A 24258-nucleotide genomic window follows, 5' to 3' on the forward strand; every position below is an offset into this window, starting at 1 on the left:
GCGTCCGGCCCGGAATCCCGGATCGCGTCCTCGACGTTGACTTCGACGGTGAACTTGTTCTCGTCCTCGAACTCTTGCTCTGAACTATCCCCACGAAGATAACAATGTCGATGACCCCAGCGCTGACCTCTCTTGTGCACTCCATTGTTCCCACGTCTCGAACGGACAAGCGACTAGAGGACGAACTCGTTGCTCACAGTCAAGATATATTGACGAGGTGTGCAAACTGAATGGTTTCTCATTCTCGCGAGCTGATGTGTGTGTGCAGCCATCTGGGCCATAGTCATGATCCCGATATTGGGCACTTGGCCGATATCATCAAGCGCCAACGTACGAGCATCCCATCATCGTACACCGCGATCCCCCACTCACACATCATGTTCAAGTACTACAAACCAATCCGAGTGGCTCATCCGCCTTGAAATTCACGAACCTGCTATCGCGCTTGCTCGACCAACCAGCCCTGTCGCGCAAGCATGCCTCTGTTCAGTTCCTCCAAACACTAGGCGCGAGCACTAGTCGAACACCCCCAACACCTGCACTTCTGCCATCCCTAGCACCACCGCCACCCTCAAGGCCCCCTACTTCGGCTCACGCCTCCCCCGCACCCACACCCTCTTCAAGATCACAGCCGAAGGGCAAGAGCAAGGCAGAATTACTGCGGGAATACCATGCTCGCAGAGGTACATTGAAGTATCGTCCAAACGACCAAGGCTCATGATCACTCGAAGGCACGCCGACCTTGCCAGAGCACTTGTTGCTACGAGACACGCTCTACCTGCTGCAGGGTATATCTGGGAAGTACGTTAGCTTCTCGCAGCAGGAACCGAACAATCTTGAATTCCACGACGATGCAGTACGTTGATTGCTCTCGGTCGCCTCTTTGACTTCCCTGACATGCTCAGCGCTACGCCGTCAGTGAATCTACGAAGGCCCTCATCGTGCGGCTGGCAGAGATTGGGTACCTATACACGCGCGTCGAAGACTACGTGAAGACGCGCGAAGATGCAGGCGGTGTAGGCATGATTGAACAAAGTCTATGTCACCATCTGCAGTCGCAGCTCACCGAGTACTACCGCCTCATCGCTGTCCTGGAGTCACAGATGGGTGTGGCGGTCGAGGAGGGTGACCACGGGTCGGAAGTCAATGGCGTACCGGACATCAGAAAGGAAGAAACGGGCTTAACACTGCGACGACTGGACGTCTGGATCAACGACTGGCGACTACGGATGCGCATGATGAGTGTTTGCGTAGAAGGCGCGCGAGGTACGCGCTCTTGCGTCCTCAACCTACTTGCGCACTAAGATTCCCTCAGACGTCCATGGCGGTGCCCTCGTTAACCTTATCCACGGCTACACCGACAACGGCGACCCCTTCGTCCGCAAGTTTACCGACCAGCTCCTCGAAGAGGTCTCCAAGCCCTTCTTCTCCACCCTTCACAAATGGCTCTTCTCCGGCGAGCTCTACGACCCCTTCAATGAGTTCTTCGTCGCCATGGATCCGGATATCCAGTACAGGCATCCTCAAGGTGGGGGCGGCGGAGGTACACCGTACGCGGATGACGGTCCCACGGGAGATGAGGGACGTGATTTGGGGGACGCGGACGGTGGGGGGCTGAAGTTGTGGGAAACGAAGTATCAGTTCAGAAAGGATATGCTGCCGATGTTTGTTGGAGAGGCTTTTGGAAAAAAGGTAAGCTACCTTCGTTCAGTCAATGGTGTTCATAATTCAACGACGCCCTCTAGATCTTCTCTACGGGCAAGAGTTTGAACTTCATCCGCTACAGCTGTCACGATAGTGACTGGGTTGCAACAAGGCAGAAAATGAGCAATACGGGCGGTAGTGCGTCGTCTTCCTCTCGAGCATGCAAGAGTAATGCTGAAAAGTCCCGCAGCATTAAAATATAGCGATATCCCTGGACTTGAGCGCTCCATTGATGCTGCTTACTCCATGGCGAGTCTTCGCCTATTTGAGGTCTTCATCGAGAAGTTCCACCTACTGGACCACCTTCGTGCTCTCAAGCACTATATGTTGCTCGGCCATGGAGACTTCGCCGAACAACTTTTGGAAACTCTTGGGTAAAGCAAAGGGCCTTTAGTCTGTACGCCATGCACGCTAACCCGTCCCCAGCCCTAGTCTTTCGCGCCCCGCCAACACCCTCTTCCGGCACAACCTCACTGCTACCCTCGAGACCGCCATCCGCACCTCCAACGCCCAAAATGACCCCCCAGATGTCCTCCGCCGCCTCGACGCGCGCATGCTCGAATACTCCCACGGCGAAATCGGCTGGGACGTCTTCACCCTCGAATACAAAGTCGACGCGCCCATCGACACTGTCATTGACCCCGACGAGTCCATGCTCAAGTACCTCAAGCTATTCCACCACCTCTGGCGCATGAAGCGCATCGAGCGCGCTTTGGGCGAAGGCTGGATGCGCATCGCGGGCGGCGTGACGCGCGTGTTTTTGCGCGTGCCCGAGCTGGAGGGCGTGTGGCACGAGATCCGGATTTATATGGCGGAGATGATACATTTTGTGCGCCAGATGCAGGCGTATTGTCAGCTTGAGGTGATTGAGTGTTCGTGGAAGACGCTGATGGACTTTGTGGGGAAGAGGGAGGGGGATTTGGATGCGATGATCCAGGCGCATAGGCAGTACCTGGATCGGATGGTGAACAAGGTGCTATTGCTCAGCCCAAAGACGGGGAAGGAGGAGCGGGTGCTGAGCGAGGTGCGCGAGGCCTTCTCGACGATCCTGCAGTTCCGAGACTCGACGGTGAGCTATGTGGTATTGCATCCGAGGCAGATACTGATTGGCCTCTCAGGACAACTTCTACAACTACTGCCTCACCGAAAGCGCTCGGCGAGACCGCGAATTAGACGCCAGTAGGGTAAGGCAATCGACGCTGGGTTCGTAGTACATACTGACCTTCCGTCAGGGTGTGTTTTCCGGGACGAAGTTGCCAAATCATGCATCAGACGCCTTGCCTGGGATCATCGCACGCGTCCGCGAGTTCGGAACCTCGTTCTCCGACCGAGCACAAAACATCGTGATGCAGCTGCAGGTCCATCCCGACCTCGACTGCCGTTTCTTGGGTGTTCGCCTGTCCTTCTCGGACTACTACCGCGCACGGAAAGAGCAGCAAGCAGCAGCTCAGCAGCAGAATAAGCCGTAGTGATTTTGCCATCCCTACTTTTGCTCCTTGCTTTCGAGGCTTTCGTTCGTTATCCTAGTCCCCCATGTAGTAGTTTTCCGCATGTGTATTACAACGCATATACCAATCCAGAGGATACTTTTCTATGCGTACAGCTCATCTCAGCGTCAGCAATCCTAAAGTTCATCGTGCTTGCCACCCTCAGTCGCGTTCTCGCTCGAGATCGGCGCCTGCTTGCCGTCGCCCTCGGTCTCGACCTTCTCCGTCGGTGGCGGGAAGGTGAGGTCATTCTTCGCGTTCTCCTCGACGAAGGAGACGAGGCTCTCGAGGGAGCGGTCGCCCTCGTAGTCGATGAACTCCTTCGAGCCGGCGGGCTTGAACTTGAGGGTGGGGAAGCCGGCGACGCGGAACGGCGCGCTCGGGGGCAGGTCATTCTGCTGGGCCTCCATCTTGGCACTGAAAGACCGTCAGCTCGGCATCGGTATAGCAGAGCGCAGCGACTTACATCGTCACGCGGTCCTTGATCGGGGCAAAGTGCTCGCCGAGCTGGTCCCAGGTCGGCTTCAAGCGCTTGCAGTGGCCGCACCAGCTAGCGTAGAGCTCGAGGAAGACATCCTTGGAGTCGTCGAAGACAACCTCATCGAACTGCTTGCCAACGAGCACGAAGACGGGCTCGTCCTGAGACTCAGGGATCGGCTCGCTCTTCAACTCGGGCTTGAGCTCCTTCTTGAGGTAGCGCTCGACCCAGTCCTGGACGTTGGTCGGCGTGACCTGCTCGCCCTGCGACATCGGGTACTTGAGCTGCTTCTTCACGTCCTGGATGACGAACGCGGGCCACTTCGCCTCGTGGAGGTTCAGCGCCTTGCCGTGGTCTGCGAACTTGACGGCGTCGATCCAGACGAAGTTCATCTTCCCCTTGAACTCCTTTGCAATGGGGCGGATCGCATCAATCTGCTCCTGGAAGTTCTCCTGGGTGCGGTCGATGAAGAGGTACGCGAGCGGCTTCTCGCTGCTGGCGTAGAGGCCGTAGTTCTCGCCGTTGACCTCGTCAATGACGGGGATAGAGAGCTCCTGGATCCACTCCTCGAGCTCGCGAGCCTTCGCGCCCTTGGCGGGCAGCGGGTACTCAGTGCGCTCGTCGTCGAAGGTGCGGTAAACAACAATCTGGGGCGGGGTGACACCGGCGGCGGCAGTAACGTCGGCGTCGGTGACGTGACCGAAGAGGTAGTCGTCGCGGTTCTTCTGGGCGACCTCGGCGAACTCCTTCGTGACGGGCTCATCCTTCTTGGCGTAGGCAACGACGACGAGCTTGTCGGACTTGACGAACTCGTCGTGGTTGGCGCCAACGTCGTTAACTGCGGGGAGGGACTGCCTAAAGCAAAGTTAGTTGATGTGCGTGACACGTAGCAATGATCTACGCACTTGACCATGTAGCTGACAATACCGTCAGCCTTGCGAGGGCCGTTGTAGTCAGTGGGTGTGCCATTGCGGAACACCTTCAGGGTCCTGGGGGACAGTCAGGGTATGCATAAAGGCAGAAACGAGGGACGTACGGGTAGCCCTGAACACCGTGGGATTGACAAAGGTCGGCCTGGTCAACGCAGTCGACCTTCGCGAGCTTGATGTTCTTCTCCTTCAAGGTGGTGGCGGCCTCTTCGTAGTGGGGAGCGAGAGCCTTGCAGTGGCCACACCTGAGCGCGGGCATTAGACGCGTTCGCATTAGCAACGGCTCACGCTTACCAAGGAGCGAAGAACTCGACGAGCATCAAGTCCTCCTTCTTGACCGACTTCTCAAAGTTGTCGGACGTGAGGCTGATGACATCGGACTCCGCATCTGCCGCAATAACGAGTGAAGAGAAGGCGAGCAGCGTCGCCGGAATGAGCGACGAGAGACGCATGGTGGCGGTTGGTGAAGAGTTCGCGAATTCGCGGTCGACCTTATTTATCCGCCCGATTTGACGTGGCTCATACGTGTCACTCCGTTCGAACACTTGCTCGGCCGCTGCATCAACGCTACTCCCCGACAATGGCCCCCGTTTCATGCACATGTCTCGTGCTCCAGACTAAGCTCGGTCCAACAGCTCTATTATCTTCGTAACCTAGAGTAATCAACGATAGTCCTCCGCACGATACGCCGAGCGCGCCCGCCCCCTGGCTTTGTAAGTAGAGTCCGTCCCCGAGCTCCTTCATAGACTGTCAAGGTCAAAGTCGCATCCCTGCTCACGTCCACTACTGTATTTCTTTACGCTCGGCGTAAATTCACGCGGAGGAGGAAAGTCGCTTACAGGAAACTTGTGTGGTCCGGCATTGGCGGGTGGATCGGGTACTAAACGCAATCAGACAAGTAGACGCGAAGAGTGAAGGGTTCACTCACTTTTGCGCCTTGGTGGCGGCGGTCGCGACGAGACCCCATTGACGCCGTTGAGGGACGGGGTCGCTCCGGAAGAGACCGTGCGCTGTCTAGGAGGTGGAGGTGCCAGCCCTGAGGATGGACGCGGTGGAGGAGACGGTGAGGGCGTGTGAGCGACCGTAGGCGGCGCACTTTCCGACAGAGCTCGCACACGCGCAGGCGGCTCAGGCGCGAGGTTCGCAGCAGGAGGCGGTCTCCGGGCAGGCGGTGGCGGCACAGCACGTCCAGGTGAGCCGCTCCCAGCAACGCTCGAAGGGCGCGGAGGGGGAGGGGGAGCAGCGCGTCCAGGAAGGGCTGGGGGTGCCCTGCCAGGCAAGCCAGGCGCCGGACGCGAAGGTATCGCTGGGGGAGGTCGCCCTGCAGGAGAGCCTGATCTGGCAGGCGATTCGCTGCGATTCGGCAGTGGCGGCGCAGAACGCGCTGGAGGTGTGGGTGCCCCTCCCGGCGAGGATGTACGGATTACGGGAGGAGGGGCACGCTTGGGAGGGGCTGGCGCTGACGGCGGAGCAGGTGCAGACCGTCCTGGGAGTGAAGGCGCAGGTCTGGCTGGTGGCGCAGCTGGCGGCTTTGGAGTCGGGACTGCACGTGCAGGGGGCGCAGGAGGCGCTGGTGCTGATGGCGCGCCCGGCGAGCCCCCACGATTTGGTATAGCAGGTGGTTTACCTAGCGTCGGAGGTTTACCTGCATGCGACGTCAATATACAATACCCGAGCCTGCTATTCCTACTCACCCAGATTACCTGAGCCTGCGGGCTTCAGCTTGGGCATCCCACCCGCAAAGAGACCTCCCAATTGCGGCGGGCCTCCGCCCATGCCTCCTCCTCCACCTCCGCCACCCATCGATGGTGCCGGGGCCCTGCTCACACCACCACCTCCTCCGCCGCCCTTCGCGGTGTCGATAGCTGGCGCGCTCCTGTCATTTGTTTGAGCCTTCTTGAGCTTCTTCCCAGCCTGGATCTGCTGCAGCAGCTCTGAGGACGCCATGGTTGCGGACAAGAGGTATGAGGCGATGAACGCAGCGCTGCCGAGCCAAGCCGCCGGGGACGCCCATCGAGCCATACACGTGCAAACACACGCAGCGAACTTGCGATAAACGTCGGATGCGCCCCTTAGCGCATGCCCTACTCTCTCAAGAGGACCACGCTTCCGCATTTTTCACAGTGCACGAGCAACTTTCCATGCACCGAGTGATATTTCCGGTGTCGACGGGGCTCGTCACGACTACATTCGGTCAACGCCTCAGTGGCAGCGCCAGGGCCCAAGGCGCGACTGCGTCTTCGCCGAAACCGACTCGGAAGCACCCGGTATGCTCGGGCTCTCCGTCTTGCGCGTCAAATTGTTCTTCGACTTTGAGCATCGTGGTCTTCGGTATCCTTGCGCTCTTGTGGAGCGGTTCTCCCGCAAGGATGACGCTCCCGACGAGGATACTGGTATGTGGATCGTGTCTGCAGACGGAGACGAGGATGGCCGAGATGTATCCGTTGTTCATATTGATACGATCCTTCGACTCGCGCACCTGATACCTGTGTGGCACCAATTTCCTCCCCGCACAAGGTGTACACTTTTCAACTTCGTTAGATGTCTTCGACACTTTCTTCGTGAACAAGTTTGCGGACCATCACGCGCATGAATAGCTTCATAGCGACCTTAATTCAAGTTGACTTAGATACAGACTTGGTTCGTAGCAGGCCTAATACAGGCTTCGAGCATCGGATCAGACCGAATCAGACGCCAGTCCGCTGGCTGGTCTGAAATAATCCCGGCTGGACTGGAATCTGCCTTGGTCGGAGCGACCTTCACACATTTCAGATGCGTCAGTAGTTTCAGACCATTCAGAACGATGCACGATTGCGGATGCATGCCATACGCCGACCTGTGAGCAGGACCTCCGTTGCCCCTGCGTTTTAGCTGTCCCCTGAGTCCTTCGTTCTGAGTTGCCGCTCTCTTCTGCGTGAAGACGTTAATCAAGGTAGGCTAGGGCGCGCGGTGTACATACTTGGATCGCAACTTCAAGGCGGATTTTGAAGTTGGGCCAAGAAGGTGCGAATCTTTGTCAAGGGGATCCAGCAGGTCAGATGCAGGCGCCGCATCGAGCTGCACGATGTTCGCTACAAGGCGAAGTAGGATATCGCGCTGTGACACCGCGGCTTCGACCCGGTCAAAGAGTGTCCGATTCCAGGTGGTCCTATCTTTTGGAGGCGGCCTTTCGGGTGAAGAAAAAGCGACCGCTATGATAGGCGGTGACCTGAGCAACGTGCAGGGCGCAGGAATATCTGATAAGAGGGTTGTAGCCTCCGAATCATCTGTCATGGACGTCGGCGTGCATGTAGGCCAGATCTCGTTTGAACTCGGAGGTAAGAAGTAATGGGGAAAATAGGATGATAAGGATGAGCTGGTCTGAGCGATGACCCATACGAATGAACCATCAGAAAGCCTGAGTGCGAAGAGCAGGCTCGTCTGGTCGGGCAGGAAACACACGGGGGACGTGTGTTCATGGCGTAGCCATGCGAGAACGTCTTCATAGGTGGTGCAATCGGTCGCGATGATGGAGGGATGACTGGAGGATAGATCGCCATATCGGAACGGTCGATATCTGACCGTCGCGTCCAACGTGCGATGGAACTCGACGAGCTCCGCGGTCTTCGCATTCAGCGACGCTGGCGTATCCAAATTATTGAACAGCTTGCTGAGTTTGCGCGGAACGTTGAGTGCGCAAGCGAGCAGAAAAGCCGCATGGTCTCGGGCGCTCGATATTTGAGGATGATCGCTATAGATGAGGTCCTTGGAGAAGAACGAGCCGCTGTCTGCTGCATCTTCGGATTCACAGAACCATTGCGCAGCGGAAATCAGAGAGAGGGGCTCGTCGACAACGATCTGTGAGGCGTTGTCGTCGCGGAAACGACCAGCCCCGCTTTCAACCAGCTCTATGCAATCCCTGCTGCCGAAAACTTTGTCGCAGCTCGCGGTGGTGAGGTATTGGTAGAGGATATGATGCAGGGTGCCTCTGGCGAAGAACGCTGAGTTCATGAGTCAGCACCCAGTCAGAAGGGTTGACATACACGTACACGTTTCTTTGTTGACCGCTCGCAAGGGACTGATTGCCCTCTCTGCATAGTCCGCGATCCGTTTTTCTCGACGAACTAGGGCGGTGGAATCGACAGGTCGAAAGCCGGTCATCCTCGCGATGTAATGGTCTAGAAGAGTGTGGGGCGCGTTCGGCCCGTGGTCCAAAAAGAACTGGACGAATGCGGCCGAAAAGCAATGCCTGTCGAGGATTAGTTCCCCTAGTTTTGCGACTCTGATGCGCGCCTTACCTGCCATGAAGCCAAGCGCTCGCCCGCTGCATCAAACGTTGCCCATTCGTCTTCGCAGCCAGGGATGGAGGCAAGAAATGACTGAGAAACTCTGATACCTGCGCGCCGTCAGAGGATCCAGTGATTGAAGTCAAGTGATAACTGAGGCAATCGCAAGAATCGGGCGGGGGCTTGCGATACGCATGGGCGAGCTGCCGTAGCCCCCATTGACTATCGCCGAGGAGAAAGGAGCCGATGGGATGTCCATAATTCTGTCGCACGCGCCGTTGTGGAGTGTGTAGCGTGTCTGTTTCGACATGGTGGTATTGACTGTAGGGGAAAGTATCTCCAGAGATGATGAGCGTGAGCCACGGATACTGCTCCCACGATCGCGCTATCTCGCGGTGTATTGAAGTCGAAGGGTCTCCGGGGTGGGTCGGCAGAAGATTTAGAGCGAGTGCCTGCGCTTTGTCGATTACACCGTAGAGATGGAAGTCGGCATCGTTCGTCAAAGTCTGGATCCGTGTGATGGCGCTGTCTATCTCCTTGTTGACGTCTATACGGTTCCAATACGCGTTTGACGAGAATCGTCTATACTCGTCGGCTGTGCGGAAGAATTGCAGTCCGCAGGCCTGCGCCAGAAGCCAGGATTCGCGGTCTTCTTGTGTCACCCTGGTCATGTCTATTGTTTCGACATATAGCTCGAAGGCCAGGAGGCGGATCAGGAGGGGTATTTTCAACATCTCGAGGCGCGCTTCTTCATCATGGAGAAGGTACGTCCTGGCGATCTCGGCTAGATGAGGCACATCGTTCGAGCCAATGCCACTGTAGTCGACGACACCGACGAAGTAAAGGCCCCAGTGATGCCGCAAGCCCTCCATCAAAATGCTGGTCTTGCCGCTGCCCGAAACGTTCTGCAGTAGCCTATTGAAAGATGAGTGCAAACAATGTTAGTGCAAAGACAAACTGACGTGTGGCGCCCTTTGCAGAATAACCTATTTAGCTGAGCTTCGGCACGACCCTGATCACGAATCTTGTCCCACATGAGCGCTGGTCGCCCTCGATATTCTGGGACATCCAGCGAGCGAACGAATTTCTGCCAAGAAGGCGAGCGCACAGTTGAAAGTGACTGATACATCGGAAGTTTGAGTTTGCCTTGGAGGAAGATACGGCGTAGTTCATCAGAGAAGACCTTGTAGTTTCCGAAAGACATAGTGACGGGGGAACAGAGGCCGTGTGGCGCCCCTTGATGACCGATGCAGGTCACGCATAAGCACGTGATTGTATGTCACATCTGTGTTACGTCTTCCCTTTCCTTTCAAGGGATGGCTAGGGCCCTCGTCACAAAAATGAAGGGTCATACTGACTGGCTGTTTCCCCGATCACCACCAATGAGGGGCAGAATTGCGGCCGGTCATGCAGTGCCAGGTCTATTGACCAACCCAGCAGTGACTCAACACAGCGCTGCCGAGCCAAGCCGCCGGTGACGCCCATCGGGCCACATACGTGCAAACACACACAGCGAACTGGCGCCGAGGTCCGAGCCTGTGCCTCGCAGCCATGCCCCCTTGTGTCCCAGCGTGCAGTTTATATAGCATAGTTCACAGATAATAATCATGTATGTACAGTATCCAATGCGTCCGACCGCGAAGTCCGTGTCAATCTTCCAGCCATGGAGCCCCCAGACCGCGAGGAAGAGTGCGTAGTCTGTGTTGAGTAAGTCGTCGCAGACCACCTCTCCCCGTGACTGCCAAACGTCCGTAACGTCGGCCACCGGTTCAGCTTGCTGCTCCTCGAGTTCGAGTCGCGCAAGGCCGAATCTGCTGTCCGCGTGCTCGACGCTCGACGGCTGCCGGCTTCCAATGCATTTCCCTCGGACGAGGTAAGCGTGTGTTTCCTAGTATGACGATCGCTCTTGGTGAGATCGCGGGCATCGTCGAGGCGGATGATGTCTGACCCATACACGGCAGACAAGGGCGACCCGGACTCCGCTTCCGACTCTTCGTCTGCCGTTGTAGGAGAGACGACAGAGACGTTGGCACTGTAGCTCGGGATCGTCACCAGCGGAGGAGATTTGGAGGCCGGTCGAGGCGAAAGCGCACTGAGACGGTCTTGCGAGTCGTCCCAGAAGCTTTCTAGAGGAGGCGTCAGAGAGCGACGCTGCCTGTGCTTCCCCTTGTCCTTCGGGCGGTGCTCCTTCGGACGGCTGCTCCTCGGTGCGGAGGCAGAGGGCTGGCCATCTTCGGAAGTCCTCGTAGCCTGTATCGCAGTAGGGTAGGCGAATGGGTGCGGTATGATGGGCTGGCCAACCGGCGACCCAGCTGTCGGCTCGCTCTCAACCCGGAAGGTTAAGCTATTGCGCAGCGCACTCCGCAACAGGTCACCGCTTCCGGCCGACGACGGCACAGCAAGAGAGGCCGAAGTGACGATCGCCCCCTTCTGCGCCGTCGTCAAAACCGCATTCTCCACACTGTGCAACTGAGCAGAGTCGAAGCTGCTGCTAGCAGGCGAGAACGGCGCCGGCGAAGAGGGTTCAGGAGGACGAAGAGTCGCTGGCGAGCTTTCCGAGGAAAACTTCCGCTTCGAGCGCAGATGCGGTGTCTTTGGCGGTTCTGCTGGTTGAACAAGCGGGGGTTGGGGGAAGAGCCTGAGGGAAAATGGCGTCGATTTTCTGGAGTCAATGGGACTGGGTCCTCGGTCGCCGGATGCTTGTGACAGAACAGTGTTAGGGCGGGTATTGGGGCGAGAGAAGATCAGCCGCGGCAGCGAGGACGTTACGGAAGGAGGGGCAAGGGAGGCGGGTCGCTCCGGTAATTGGGACGGAGGTATCGTGGGTGCAAGTCTTAACCTGGTGTAGTGGAAGACGGCTAAAGAATGTTCAGCGGGGGAACTCAAGGGAAGAAAATGATACACACCTTGCACAATAATCGCCCCGAAGCAGAAAGGAACGATGTTGCCCAAGGTACCGGTAGGCATAGCGTTAGGGACCATGACGAAAATCTCGAGCAGAAGAAGGGAAGCGGCTCTGAGCGCGACGGTGTTGCCGGAAACACTGCGACTGCGAAGGCTTGAGAAGCAACCACGGGTGACGAAGTAGACGTTGAGCAGTATGTACACGACCGTGCATACTGACGACGAGGGTGCGTAGCTGTGGGCTTCTTAGCAGGAGTGCGTGTACGCGAAGGAGAGAAGTCCCATACTGTTGGTCAACGCAAACATATGCATCTCGCGTTGACAACTGGAGCAGAACGCCGGGTGCGATGGCTTCAGTCGCGACAAAAAGTCCTGGAAATCCCTTCGTCAGCTCATGGTGTGTCTGCATAGTGATACGACTCACCGAATCCAACAACGATGACCGTTATGATCGTCAAGAGTTCCCATCGTGCTAGACTGACAGATCTTCTCAAATCAAGTATAAGGTTGAGATAGGCGACAACGCGAGCAGCCTGCAATGCAACAGCAAACATTGCTATCAGGGCGCCTAGAATGTGTAAGTATGAGCACAGGAGGCAACTGATGAACTTGAAGGTGTGGACGCACCGCAAGCTATTGACTTATTAGGCCCGAAGGTCATGAGAGAGGCGGTCGAAAGCAAACTGGCCAAGAGGAAGCAAGGGTATAGTGCAAACGTAGTCCAGTTCAGTACAGTGGGCGTGGATAGCTGGTCGTGTGCCGCAAGGGAAGGAGGCGAGGTGCTCTTCTCCCCAAAGTACGGTTCTCCTTCAAGGTCTGAGCGGGTGCGCCGCCGCGACAGACAACTTGCGATCCGTGGAATCAATATTTCCAGCATGTAGTGAGTGCTCTGCAGGAATACCCAACCCAGGAAGAAAGACGCGACTGAGCGGCTGGGATTACACAAGATCAGTTGTATATCTCTGGGAGGGGGACTGTGGGACGCACGCATTCGAATTAACGAGCGGGGAAGAGCTTGAGGCCGCAGCAGCGTCGAGGGAAGTGTCCATGATGTCCGAAAGGAACGGAAGGAGAAGGCCAGCTCCTCAGCCGCGTAGCAGGGAGAATGAAGGGATGCGCACGCTTGGGAGAACGGGAAGAGGAACGCAAGGCCGATTCAGAGATGCTGCGGCTAGACCTTCATGGGCATCGTGATGGCGGCAAGAACGAGCGCGCCGAGGGACTGAAACTAGCCTCGCGTCGACTGGCGACCGCTGCAGGCAACCGCTGCTCCCCCATGCTGGATTTTTGATGTTCCCCCTGATTGAACTGAATCGCCGATCGAGGTCAGAGTCGTCGACATGGCAACAACGGACTCACTCACCATGTGGCATGCCGCAGGGGCGGACCCTTGACGTGGTTTTGTTCCAATTTTGTTCAAGCCCATCCAAGGCGGTCCTCGAAGTCCTTGGACACGTCCCGGGTAGAAGTTCTGCGATTGGTCCAGATAGTCGCGTTACAGCGTCCAGCTTCGGAAAACGAGGACCTCAACGACTCTGCAAACTCTTCAGGACTCCGTAGCTTGCTTCAAGAGAAGCACTTCCGAAGGTAGAACGCAGACGGATCCCAGACCACGGTTGCAGAGATTTATGCACAAGCAGCTTCATTGGTAAGGAGAATACATGCTACAGGCAGATCAAGAGGTCGGATAGGAAGTATAGAAGATGGAAGAAAAGGAGAGGATATGTATGCGCCATGGTTTGACCAAACCGTCAAAGCCGCATAGCGGCACCATCCTCGAGAGGAAAGGGATACGGCAGGTACAGGAATATGGCGCCGCACAGGATACGCTGCCTCAGCTCGACACCGAAGTGGAATCGAGACAGAGAACCTAGAACATAGCGCATCAGCGGGCAAATCCTCACGCAAAGGACGACCTCGAACACACCTGTACTCGCTCTGGTGAGCATCCCGAGAGACGCCTCGCTCCTCCAGTCTGAACTAGAACGCCATCGTCTTGCAACACAGAACGCGCTTCATGGACTGAGAGGACACTCAAGGGAAAAAGAAAATTTCGGGCGCGTGTTTTATGGGCGCGTATCCGGCAATCCCCGACGGACTCAGGGGTTTGATGGCGTCACGCGTCGCGCGGTTGGACTTCAACTCGAACGCTCATCGACTCTGTGTCGGGGTCTTTTTCTGATATGTCGCGCCTCTCAAGGGCCAATCTACGCGCACGAGACTCTATCTTTGCCGGAAGTCAAGACCATCACCGTGTTGATGTTGTCCAAAGATGCCCTGCCTATATCACTGAATGCGTTGCCAATCTTGAGGATAGTTGCGAAGAGGTACGTCCCTGAATAAAGATATATTTCTCTACTCAAATGTCTCTGATGTTCTTTTCAGCTTCATGCTGCTCAGGAGTACCTGAGGCAAGGCACCGAGGACATGCCCCGAATGCAGAAGGTCCTTGCAAGCACGCGCGTAGGTTGCCACAATCAGCTGAGTATCTCCTCGTTGTTTGAACTTCTGAATAGGTATTCCATCTCATCGACGAGGGCACCGTCAAGCGATACAAGAAGGATGTCGCGGACGAGCTCGAACCAGCGCTGAATGAACTCTTGGAACGAGCAGAACGGGCTCTGAGCGACCTACTGCGCTCAGTAACAGTTCTTCAGGCCAAAGTGGGTTCACCTCCGTCCTCGATATCCCACATAATGTTGATGGACTGGCTCGCTAGGTCGAGGAGGCGCAGAGCAAGCCACCTGTGGCTGCCTCTGCCGGTCAGAAGCTCGAAGCGCGTCGCCTTCAAGTGCTCAAGAAACAAAGGGAACGCCTCGAGCAAGAGCTGCACAACCTTGAATCGGAGGTACAGCGCTTGGTTTGTCATTTTCTCTATCTGTTCCTTCGGCATTCTCACACATCTACCCTCAGGAGTCGCGCACAGTTCGCAAGCGTCTTCCCTGAATCCCATATCTTCGCACTTTTACGCCAGTCATACATTTGTACCACTACTTCACGCATATTCACGCCATCTGGATCTCTCCTATCAATATCGCATCCGCTACCGTTCCCACCTCTAGCTGCACCGGCGACGCCGGCGTCTTCGGCGGCACGACGACAAAGCCATTCGCGCCGCTCAGGCTTGCGACGCGACTGGAGCGCTGCCCGCCGGTGCTGAAGGCGAGCAATCCTCTTGGTGATGCTTTGATGACTGCGCGGTGGAACTCGGTCCGCGGATCGAGGCGCATGGGGTTTTGAAGCTGCAATCCTCTGTTAAGACTTGCCAGACCTCCGCCTTGAAAGAGAGATCTCCTCACCAACACCGACACCCTCGGCAACTGGCAAACCTCCTCCGCCCACCCGCCCAGCCTCCTCAACGCCGGAACCACAAACACATAGAACGTCACCAACGCCGACGCCGGATTTCCCGGGAGCGCGAAAATCGGTTTCGGTGGGCCATTCCCCCAGGGCACCGTAGCAAATGTGGTAGGCTTTCCCGGCTTGATAGTAACGCGCCCGAAGTGGACGGTGCCGCCGAAGTTGCGCTCAATGACGGGCTTGAGGAGGTCCTCGGCGGACATGCTGGTGCCGCCGGTGGTGAGGATGATGTCGGCGCGCTCGAGGCCTTTGGTGAGGGCAGTGACGTGGGATTCGACGCTGTGGCGGGTGAGGTGAGTGAATAGCGGCGTACCGGAATTCTGGGTAAGGGAAAGGAGGATGATGGATGAAGAGACGCAACGTACGTATCGGTGACGATACCGAGGTCGATGACCTCGTATCCGAGGCCTTCGAGGGCGGCTTGGAGCGATGGACGGTTCGTGTCGTAGATATACACCCATCCGTCCCCGCGAGGCGGCTCGGGCTTCTGAAGGTCGATCACCTCGTTCCCCGTGCTCAGCAACGCTACGACAGGCTTCTTGTACACTTCCACCTTTCAGTTCGTGAGCGCTACTAACGCGGACTGGTCAACTCAATCGCATACCGTCTTCCGCCCCACAAAAGCTAGGGTCCCAATCTCACCACCGGTACTCAGAATGCGCTCGCCCTTCTTCATAACGAGCGTGCCTTCTTTGACATCGGATCCAGGGAGACGAACGTTCTCGCCGAGAGGTATCTGCGCCAATGTCTCTACCTCCTTCTCCTCACCTACTTCCACACTTGCGACCTCGATGACTACGTCTGCCGCGGAGAATACCGAGTGCAAACGTGTATCCTCGACCATGATGACCGTGTCCGTGCCCTTGGGTAGGGGTGCACCGGTGTTGATGCGATAAATCACTCCCGCGGGCAGAAGCTCCCATAGCTTGTGCGTCTTTGGGGTCACAACTTTGTAGATCCCGGGCGGGTCGGTCGCTGGAGTAGAGGTATGACACTATACTTCCTGGTAGCACCATGAAACAACAGATCTCACATCGCAATGCATAGCCGTCCACGCTGGTCGTGGACGAAGCCGGCGCGTCGTGCGGCGCATGTACGTTCTCCGCCAGGACGTGCCCACGCAAGGCTGCAGTCACCTATGGAAGCAGCATTCGCTAACGCAAGCTGGTGCAAAGTGAACAATGCTTACAGGAAGCTTCTGAACGGGCAGGGGTGCAATTGCGGCAAAAATTCTCATCATTGCTTCATCAAAAGAGATTAGAGGGTAGGGAGATTTACGGTGGCGCGCAGATACCGGGGCAGAGGGGTCGTGAGCCAGGACCGAGCGCGGCTGAGGAGGCTGGTGGTCACCATGCGAGTGGTGATGATGATCCCCGGGCGAGTGGTGGTGATGATGCTTGCGGTGGTGGTGGTGATGGTGGTGATGAGTAGTGACGGCGGAGGAATCAGAGGTAGCGATAGAGCCAACAGGACTAACGGGGGTCAACATCTTGGAGTGCACGTCCGCACCAGAGCCGCCTTTGACAAGGGAAAGAGCATGTTGAATGACACCAGCGGAGAGCATAGCGGGTAAGATCTCCTTGACGGCTTTGAGACTGCCTGGAAGGGTCATCACAAGAGTACCTCGGATCGTGCCGGCGACAGGGCGAGATAGAGCAGCCATAGGTGTGACTTGCAGAGACGTCGACAGCATGAACTGCACCAGCCCCGGAGCGTCACGCTCGAGGAGCGGCTTGACCGCCTACCACACTGTCAGCTAGCCCACATCACACACGCATCGCGCACCTCAGGTGTCGTGTCCCGCACGCCGAAACCTGTCCCTCCCGTGGTGATGACCCAGTCCGTTTCGCCCCCATTGACCCACGCCATGATCACTTGCTGAATGAGGGGGATCTCATCAGGTACGATGGATATCTCGCGGCATACGAGGCCGTTGGCGGCGAGGATCTCGGCGATCGCTGGGCCCGAAAGGTCGGCGGCCGCGTTCACGCTGGCGGTGTCGCTCACTGAAGGGGGGTTCAGCGAGCAGGTCGTGGCAGCGCGCGCAACGCACCTGTGAGGACTGCTGCTTTGAACGGCGCAGCCATGGTAGTGGGTGTTGAGATGCTCGAGAGCCTTCACGAACGCTGATCGTCATCGCGCGCCACGTGCGAACGCGCTCACGGACGGACGCGTCGACGTTGACGCGACGGGCGCGCCGTGCTCGCCACAGGTTGCCAAGGGTCGACGCTGAAACCCTCAGGGCGCGTCCCAAGCAGGACGCCCGCCTTGGCGACATGGGACGACGATAGGAAAATTCCCCGGCGGCTCCCCGCGGCCGTAGAAGCACGAGCGTGATGAGTTGATGTCCCGCAGTGTAAATTGCATCGCAACCCCCGATTTCTCTTTCCTTTCTTCTTCCTATCTCCCATCTCTCCCTCTCTCCGCCTCCAGCTCAGTACCTTGTCGCCACTGGTTTGGCAAGCCCCCTCCATTCCTTTGTTTCCTCTGTGGCTTGGTGCAACGTATCCGTCCGACGATGATCTTCAACACTGTCCTTCTATCCGGATTGGCTCTGGCCAGCGGCGCGTCCGCGCACATCTCGAAGCGCTCGCGTTTTGCGCCGTACAACCCGCTGTCTGTTCTGTCCCCCAAGGCCGACAAGGTTGAGCGTGTGAGGTGCGTTGCTGGGGGTGCGGCAAGTGTGGTGAGGTACTGAACTGCGTCCCCCAGGTGCTCGTCCAATGTTTCCAGCGAGGTCTACCAGGCTGCGGAGGACCGCTTCTCTGCTAACCGGATCCTGATTGACTCGGACAATGTCTCCCCGCACTCTGCCAACATCAGCGTCTACTTTCATGTCATCAGCGCCGACGAGTCGGAGGAGAATGGCAACGTCCCGTGGGTCGACACTGTACAGATGGGCGGCTCTGGCTAACGGGGACGCGTAGGGACGACCAGATTTCGCAGCAAATTGACGTGCTGAACGAGGATTATGAGGACACTGGCTTGACGTTCGTGCTCGCCAACACGACGCGCACCGTCAACGAGACATGGTTCAAGACCGTCGGCCCGGACACCGATGTGCAGACGGACATGAAGAACCAGCTCCGTCAGGGTGACGAGGCTGCTCTCAACGTCTACACCGTTGGGTACGTTATCCCACCTACAGCCTGCGCTGGCAGGGGGACGATAGCTAGCACTACGGCGACGAAGATCACTGACGCCTATGTTTAGGTTCGAGAGCGGTACCGGTGCCGGTCTTCTTGGCTATTCCACGTTCCCTTCGTCCTACGAGGACAACCCTCAGGACGATGGCGTGGTCATCATGTTCTCGTCTCTCCCAGGTGGCAGCCTTGACAACTTCAACCTTGGCAAGGTCAGTAGCAGCCAGCGTCCGCTTCCCGCGCAGCTTGTTCATCAGAATTCTATAGACTTTGACGCATGAGGCCGGCCACTGGGTTGGACTCTTCCACACTTTCCAGAACGGCTGCTCGGACCCTGGTGACAATGGCGAGTACACGATCCATCACATTGCTGTACATCACTAACCTCCTTGCGCAGTCGATGACACGCCCGCGGAGGCTCAGCCCAACAGCGGCTGCCCGACCACCGCTCCGGACACTTGCCCGGACAGCGCTGGCTCTGACCCGATCAGTAAGGCTTCCTCTATGTCTGTGCTGGGCACGTCTCTGAATCCATGTTTGCAGACAACTTCATGGACTACTCTTATGACGCCTGCCTTGACAGCTTCTCCAAGGGTGAGCTCTAGCCATGTCTGTTCTCCTTCGTGTCACTGACATATTTTACAGGCCAGATCTCGCGTCTGCAAGACCAGATGGCCACCTTCCGTGGCGTCAACTTCGGCTCGTCATAGGCGGCAAACCCATTATGAGCGCCTATGCGCCCGGTCATCGTTATTTATCGCACGTCGTCGATGCTGCCCTCTCCTCTCAAAACGGACTCCGCACCGAGCCGTCGCGCGCTCAACAATCCTTGGACATTCGCACTCCTTACTACTAACCAATACCTGCTCCGCCATCTTATACCTATCACTGTTGTCGATACTTTGGGGCTGGTCTTAGGCCGGTCCTTTTGTTGATGGAGCAGGTGTATCTACTGCATACGAGTGTAGCCTGGAAGTTACCTGTATCGTTGCACAAGTAAGTGGGGTTTATGGGGGTATTTAAATGCAAGGTGTTATACTGGAGTGTCGCACTTGATTGACCGAAGCCCGAGTCTAAGCGCCCCGATAAGGAAGGCTTTCTTCTTCCTGACCACCATGGTCGGCCCCGCGTCCTCTGATCGGCGCCTGCTCTGGCACCCGCGCCAGTCGAATACATTCATTTTGGGCAGCGGCTCGTACATCACGCTCTACGAGTGGAACAACAGCTTCCCGCAAATCAAACATGTCACCACCCAGCCCGACCTGCAGTACATGAAGGTTCGCCGCGCGCCGCTCGTGCTCGATCGCGCTCGCTGACCGCGTGCGATTGCGACGCGTACTCCTGAAGTGCTTTGCGTGGTCCCCGGATCCCATTTTGAACGACCTCGTCGCGGTGGGGTTTAGCAATGGGCGCGTCGATCTGCTGAGGCTGGAGGCGTCGCGTCAGTTGCGCATGAACAACGTCCTGTCGAGCGGCCCCCCTGTCCCCCTTCCCGCGAAGAACTCCCGATCGTGCAACTCGCTCGCGTTTGGCACGGTGGACCCGAACTACCTGGCCGTAGGGCTCGATAAAGTCAGAGGCGACTCGAGCTTGCTGATATACGACATCACGATGTCCACCGTGTCGCTTTCCCTGCCCACTCCGCCTGCATCGGATAAGATACTGCCACTCAGTCCCAAGTCCCCCACATCTCCACGAAGACCACAGCCCTCCATCTTCCGCGCGGAGGCGGGGGCGCGTACGGACTCGCGTATCGTGCAGCAGCATGCGCCGACGGAGACCGTGTCTGCTGTATCATTCCTGCCGCAATCGACGTACTTGCTGCTCGCCGGTCTCTCTTCACGATGGCTCCGACTCTTCGACTTGCGCAGTGCCATGCCATCGACGACTAGCGCTGCGTCAAAGGTGTCCGGCCTCGCCACCGATCCCTTCGACCCGCACCGTGTCGCGTCCTTCGGTGACGGTGTCGTCTCTATATGGGACATCCGCCGCATTCAGTCCCCGCTGCTCACATTCTCCGAGCGCAATGCCCTCGGGGACGGAGCCGTCGTACGCCCCAACTCGACATATAGTACAGTGGAGTTCTCGCAAGCGCGCCGCGGGGTCATTGCTACGCTCGAGAAGGACGCACGAACCGTACGCAGTTGGGACATCCAGGAAGTACAAGCACAGCCACTCGACGTGGATGGCTCGGAGAGTAAGTCGCGAGACTCGTCTGTAGGGAGCCGGCGCAAGTCTTCGTGGGCGAACTTGGGGTGGGCCCAGAGCACGGGACCTTCCTCACCTGCAGGGCCTCATTCAGTGACGGGAAATGCCTCCGTATTCCTGTCTGATACCAGACGAAGTATGTGCATTTCCCCCGGCTGATAGCAACCCTCTGATATCTCCGTCAGTCAAGCAGCTACCTCGTCCGCTGCATTCCTTCGTTATCGTACCAGAGGCTGCGACCAGCTTGAAGCCGACATCTACCATCCTGACCGTCAACGCTACCGGCGAGATTGAACTGAACATGATCTACGACACGCCGAAGCAAGCCGTATGGAGCGCGCGAGGGGACCTCGCCTTCGGTGCTGGTATCTCCTACGGACTGATCCCTGGCAGTGTCGAGCAAGAGCAATTGTCGAAGACCGACGCGGCGTCTATATCGAAGCAAACCGTGGATGACAACGCTCCGCCACCCGCTCTGTTCGGGCGAGGAGACGAAGACGGCTTCCCGGCCTTGGGACACGAAAGCAAAGTGGGACACGAAAATAACAAGTATGGACCAGAAACGAAGGAGAAGGAGACAGCGTCTGCAGAAAAGCGGCCCATCGAGCGTCCTCCACTGCGATATACCCCATCTGAGCTGCGTGTGTACTCGACAGAGCACAATCAGTATGTGAACGCGCAAGGGCAGGATGCCCAGGCGACGAGGGAGGCACGGCAGCGGTCGGACTCGGAGCCTCCTACGAGGATGCAGGAGCAGGCCAGGATACGAAAGATACGACACCAGCGGGTATCTGGGGTCTCCTCAGTGGTGCAGAACGACGTGTCGATGCTTATGCGTACTCGTAGTTTGCGTGGCTATGGGTTGAGCGACGTGCGTATCTTCTGCAACACCATCTCTGTCTTGCTCATGCGTTGTAGCCCGCTTTGAATGCTCGTCTGATTACGGAGACCTCGTCGCATGACAACCAAGAGTCTTCCCGCGTGCTCGCCGATCTGTGGTCCTGGCTGTCGTGTACGTCTCATAGTTGCGCAAGGGTCTACGTTGCTGACCCTTTGTCAGACACCCGTGACCTCCTAAAGGGACCTGCAGCTCAATTCCACGGATACGACTTCCTATACCGTGGTCTACTCGCTATCTGGGAAGGATTCGAACCTAACGCTGCGAGGACGCCGTACGTCCCGCCTGGCGCGCCTGATTTCTTGGACTTGCCCTCGATGCACGATCATGGGCGCAGGCGCGCGCACTCCCCTGTAGATGATCCTCGCGTGGCCTATAAGGAAGCCCTCACCGCTGTGCTCACCCTAAAAGGACCATCGTGGGCCTCGTGGAAGCCCACTATACCCACGGGCAAGTTATTGCAGCGGCAGGTAGCCATAATGTTGTGCGGCTGGAGCTTGCAGGATGACATATTGGCGGAGGATATCCAGAGGTAAAGTTAGCGATTCCAATCATGTTACGAAAGCTTACAATGCATAAGGTGGACCGAGAATGGCGAGAACTCTCGAGCAGCGTGTTGGCTAGTCTTCAGCAAGCAATACTCGAAAGCCATCAATATGCTTTTCAACAGTGAAGGTGGGTCGGCAGTCTATGACATGACGCTATGCTGACCTCTCATTCTGTCAGACGAATCCCACCATCTTATGTCCGGTACCCTCGCCGCTCTCATCCCACACAACCACTCCGGCGTTAGCAAGCTCACGCCCGAGTTCCGGCAACACTGCGAGCACCTCACTCTTCGTATACAGGACCCTTACTTCCGCGCTATGCTCACCTATCTCACCTCCGGGGACTGGTCCGAGGTTCTCGATGAGGAAATGCTGCCTTTCCGCGAGCGCCTGAGCATCGCCTTCCAATTCCTCGACGACAAGACCCTTACGTCGTATCTGCATCGCGTCTCGGATAAGTTCGGGGACATTGACGCGCTGATGGTGACGGGTCTGACGAAGGCGGGCGTCAATGTGCTGCAGGACTACGTCGACCGCACGGGAGACCTGCAGACTGCGGCATTGCTAGGGTCGTATGTGTGCCCTCGCAGGTTCGAGGACCAACAGGTCGAACGATGGATCGAGACGTACCGGGACTTGCTGGATGCGTTCAAGCTGTTCCATCTGCGCGTCGGGTTCGACATCGAGCGAGGGGAGATTATGCAAGAGGGGATGCATAATGGGGAGATCAGTAAGACGGATTGGGCGCCAAAGCAACTTGCGCTGAGGTGCAATTACTGCAACAAGAATATATCCGGGCAAGCTGCTAGCAAAGTGAGTTTTTCCTCCAATTGACAGCCACGGAACCAATCGCTCGAATAGCCAACGACTTGCCCTCATTGTGGGCGCTTCCTACCACGATGCTCCATCTGTCTACAAGCACTCAGCATTGTGCAAGATACTGCGCGAAACATGCAGCTGGCGCACACACCGTTTAAAGGTAAAGTTGCCTTGCGCTACGTTGCTCTTCGTACTGATCTACCCGTTTCAGACACCATTGACGATGCTATCGTCATATGCCAATCTTGTCGACATGGTGGACATGCCTCTCATATGCTGGAGTGGTTCTTTGGCGAGGATGGCCGCAGGTCACACGGCCTGTGCCCTGTTGCAGATTGCGACTGTCGTTGTGCAGACGAATTTTGATCCATTCAATGATGCTGTAGAACTATGGACTATCATTAGTTATGCAACCTTGACGAGCTCCTCCACGGCCTTGAGCCAGGCTACTTGCTCGCCACCCCAACCTCCCAGCCTCCTCATCTTCCGGTTGTGCGCGTCCGTGCCATTTTCAGCACCGGTGAGTCGCAGGTTGTTTGTCTCCCGCTCTCGAAGAATCCAGTGCTGCGAAAGGCACCAACGCAAAACACTGTTCTCGGAAAAGAATGCCTCGCTCCAGGTTTCGTTGCAACCTGGTAAAGTCAGCCAAGCATCTGACGCACAGATATATAGTGTAATGCTCACCTTCGCTGCATGGCTCCACGACGCCCAGCAGCCGCTGCACAGTCCGTATCAATAGGCGAGGGAAGTAGAGAGCAAGTGGCGGATCGAGCCCTGCAACTTCATTTTCATGTCCTGCCAGACGTGGATCGTAGGCAGACGTACAGATCACGTCCGTAGCCTCAGCCCGAGGGAGACCTCCGCTTTGAGAGGTGAAGTTGCCATCTATGATCCAGCCACGCTCTTCGTTCGCTTTGAAGAACTTGCGCAATTCATCTTGAAATTCCTCGCGCGTGGACGTCTGCCAGCCAGGCTTCCACCATAAGGCGTCCATGGCTAGGTGCTTTACACCGAGGAGGGTAGAGAGCCTGCGCGACAGCGTTGTCTGACGTGTCACATTCAAGATCATCAGTTCACGTCGGGTGAAAGCGTCCAACGACTTAAACTGCGCCTAACCTTGCCGCTCCCTGATACGAAGAGCAGCGAAGGTTAGCGTATGCCTCCCAGAGGACGCGATCAGCTTCCAACCTGAGTTCCCCACGACAAGGATTCGGTATGTCCCCTTCCCGTCACCCAGCAAGGGCGGTACCGGTTGGGAGGTCATGGCGGTCAAGAGCAACCTGCGCGGCGGTCGCGCAAGCCCGCGCTTCGGGTATGGCGCCGGCCTGACGCACTGTGACTCACATATCATCCAGGAACGCCCAGTAACCATCTCCAAGCCATCTCACTCCTTATTCCAATCACACAACGGGTATTCCGTCAAGTTCGGGATGATGATTGCTCGGTGCTATAGACAAGTCAACTACTGAAGAGAAACACAACTCTCGAAGGAATGAAGACCAAATCCCGTCCAGT

General features: G+C 57.0%; 11 protein-coding genes across 11 annotated transcripts; 5 read left to right on the plus strand and 6 right to left on the minus strand.

Annotated features, from left to right (window-relative positions):
• Positions 1-31: 31 nt before the first annotated feature.
• SCHCODRAFT_02575347 (gamma-tubulin complex DGRIP91/SPC98 component) lies at positions 32-3173 on the plus strand (the record flags this gene model as incomplete). Its single annotated transcript, XM_050343871.1, has 11 exons — positions 32-217; positions 269-330; positions 387-683; positions 732-856; positions 906-1266; positions 1316-1692; positions 1746-1842; positions 1895-2078; positions 2131-2773; positions 2823-2888; positions 2937-3173. Exons 1-11 carry the CDS (start codon positions 105-107, stop codon positions 3171-3173), a joined length of 2562 nt encoding a protein of 853 aa, XP_050200497.1. The 5' UTR covers positions 32-104.
• SCHCODRAFT_02622153 (protein disulfide isomerase) lies at positions 3069-5073 on the minus strand. The gene is made up of 5 exons (XM_003037906.2): positions 4893-5073; positions 4706-4843; positions 4575-4658; positions 3658-4524; positions 3069-3608 (listed from the first exon to the last, which is right to left on the minus strand). The coding sequence occupies exons 1-5, from the start codon at positions 5048-5050 to the stop codon at positions 3329-3331; spliced, it is 1527 nt and encodes a 508-aa protein (XP_003037952.1). The 5' UTR covers positions 5051-5073; the 3' UTR covers positions 3069-3328.
• Positions 5074-5208: 135 nt separating this feature from the next.
• SCHCODRAFT_02622157 (uncharacterized protein) lies at positions 5209-6564 on the minus strand. The gene is made up of 3 exons (XM_050345102.1): positions 6293-6564; positions 5527-6243; positions 5209-5478 (listed from the first exon to the last, which is right to left on the minus strand). Exons 1-3 carry the CDS (start codon positions 6543-6545, stop codon positions 5339-5341), a joined length of 1110 nt encoding a protein of 369 aa, XP_050200498.1. The 5' UTR covers positions 6546-6564; the 3' UTR covers positions 5209-5338.
• Positions 6565-6711: 147 nt separating this feature from the next.
• On the plus strand, positions 6712-7363 carry SCHCODRAFT_02730029 (uncharacterized protein; the record flags this gene model as incomplete). The annotated part of the gene is made up of 1 exon (XM_050347121.1): positions 6712-7363. A coding segment is annotated over one exon (480 nt), but the record flags the coding sequence as incomplete, so codon positions are not given.
• Positions 7364-7465: 102 nt separating this feature from the next.
• SCHCODRAFT_02700181 (uncharacterized protein) lies at positions 7466-10067 on the minus strand (the record flags this gene model as incomplete). Its single annotated transcript, XM_050346938.1, has 5 exons — positions 7466-7508; positions 7558-8578; positions 8627-8826; positions 8876-9778; positions 9826-10067. The coding sequence occupies 5 exons, from the start codon at positions 10065-10067 to the stop codon at positions 7466-7468; spliced, it is 2409 nt and encodes an 802-aa protein (XP_050200500.1).
• Positions 10068-10252: 185 nt separating this feature from the next.
• SCHCODRAFT_02687633 (uncharacterized protein) lies at positions 10253-13174 on the minus strand. Its single transcript, XM_003037909.3, has 7 exons — positions 13131-13174; positions 12755-13075; positions 12395-12699; positions 12192-12335; positions 12055-12139; positions 11770-12002; positions 10253-11721 (listed from the first exon to the last, which is right to left on the minus strand). The coding sequence occupies exons 2-7, from the start codon at positions 12814-12816 to the stop codon at positions 10469-10471; spliced, it is 2082 nt and encodes a 693-aa protein (XP_003037955.1). The 5' UTR covers positions 12817-13075; positions 13131-13174; the 3' UTR covers positions 10253-10468.
• Positions 13175-13950: 776 nt separating this feature from the next.
• SCHCODRAFT_02499386 (uncharacterized protein) lies at positions 13951-14713 on the plus strand (the record flags this gene model as incomplete). Its single annotated transcript, XM_003036533.1, has 5 exons — positions 13951-14094; positions 14153-14230; positions 14284-14430; positions 14487-14615; positions 14681-14713. The coding sequence occupies 5 exons, from the start codon at positions 13951-13953 to the stop codon at positions 14711-14713; spliced, it is 531 nt and encodes a 176-aa protein (XP_003036579.1).
• A 59-nt stretch (positions 14714-14772) lies between these two features.
• Positions 14773-16996, minus strand: SCHCODRAFT_02500946 (uncharacterized protein; the record flags this gene model as incomplete). Its single annotated transcript, XM_003037910.2, has 7 exons — positions 14773-15009; positions 15067-15406; positions 15493-15680; positions 15732-16102; positions 16161-16263; positions 16317-16868; positions 16913-16996. The coding sequence occupies 7 exons, from the start codon at positions 16994-16996 to the stop codon at positions 14773-14775; spliced, it is 1875 nt and encodes a 624-aa protein (XP_003037956.1).
• Positions 16997-17474: 478 nt separating this feature from the next.
• Positions 17475-19313, plus strand: SCHCODRAFT_02622170 (uncharacterized protein). Its single transcript, XM_050345103.1, has 8 exons — positions 17475-17785; positions 17840-18004; positions 18055-18255; positions 18341-18482; positions 18538-18616; positions 18668-18760; positions 18814-18864; positions 18916-19313. The coding sequence occupies exons 1-8, from the start codon at positions 17646-17648 to the stop codon at positions 18978-18980; spliced, it is 936 nt and encodes a 311-aa protein (XP_050200501.1). The 5' UTR covers positions 17475-17645; the 3' UTR covers positions 18981-19313.
• Positions 19314-19367: 54 nt separating this feature from the next.
• SCHCODRAFT_02622172 (uncharacterized protein) lies at positions 19368-23373 on the plus strand. Its single transcript, XM_003036535.2, has 9 exons — positions 19368-19547; positions 19618-20614; positions 20664-21349; positions 21397-21490; positions 21539-21908; positions 21957-22051; positions 22103-22737; positions 22786-22903; positions 22955-23373. The coding sequence occupies exons 1-9, from the start codon at positions 19386-19388 to the stop codon at positions 23107-23109; spliced, it is 3312 nt and encodes a 1103-aa protein (XP_003036581.2). The 5' UTR covers positions 19368-19385; the 3' UTR covers positions 23110-23373.
• SCHCODRAFT_02622178 (uncharacterized protein) lies at positions 23051-24018 on the minus strand. Its single transcript, XM_003037911.2, has 5 exons — positions 23932-24018; positions 23860-23870; positions 23569-23788; positions 23428-23517; positions 23051-23375 (listed from the first exon to the last, which is right to left on the minus strand). The coding sequence occupies exons 1-5, from the start codon at positions 24005-24007 to the stop codon at positions 23149-23151; spliced, it is 624 nt and encodes a 207-aa protein (XP_003037957.1). The 5' UTR covers positions 24008-24018; the 3' UTR covers positions 23051-23148.
• Between the last annotated feature and the right edge of the window lie 240 nt (positions 24019-24258).

The sequence above is a fragment of the Schizophyllum commune genome, assembly GCF_000143185.2.
Source record: "Schizophyllum commune H4-8 unplaced genomic scaffold SCHCOscaffold_5, whole genome shotgun sequence".
In the NCBI taxonomy this organism is placed as follows: Eukaryota; Fungi; Basidiomycota; class Agaricomycetes; order Agaricales; family Schizophyllaceae; genus Schizophyllum; species Schizophyllum commune.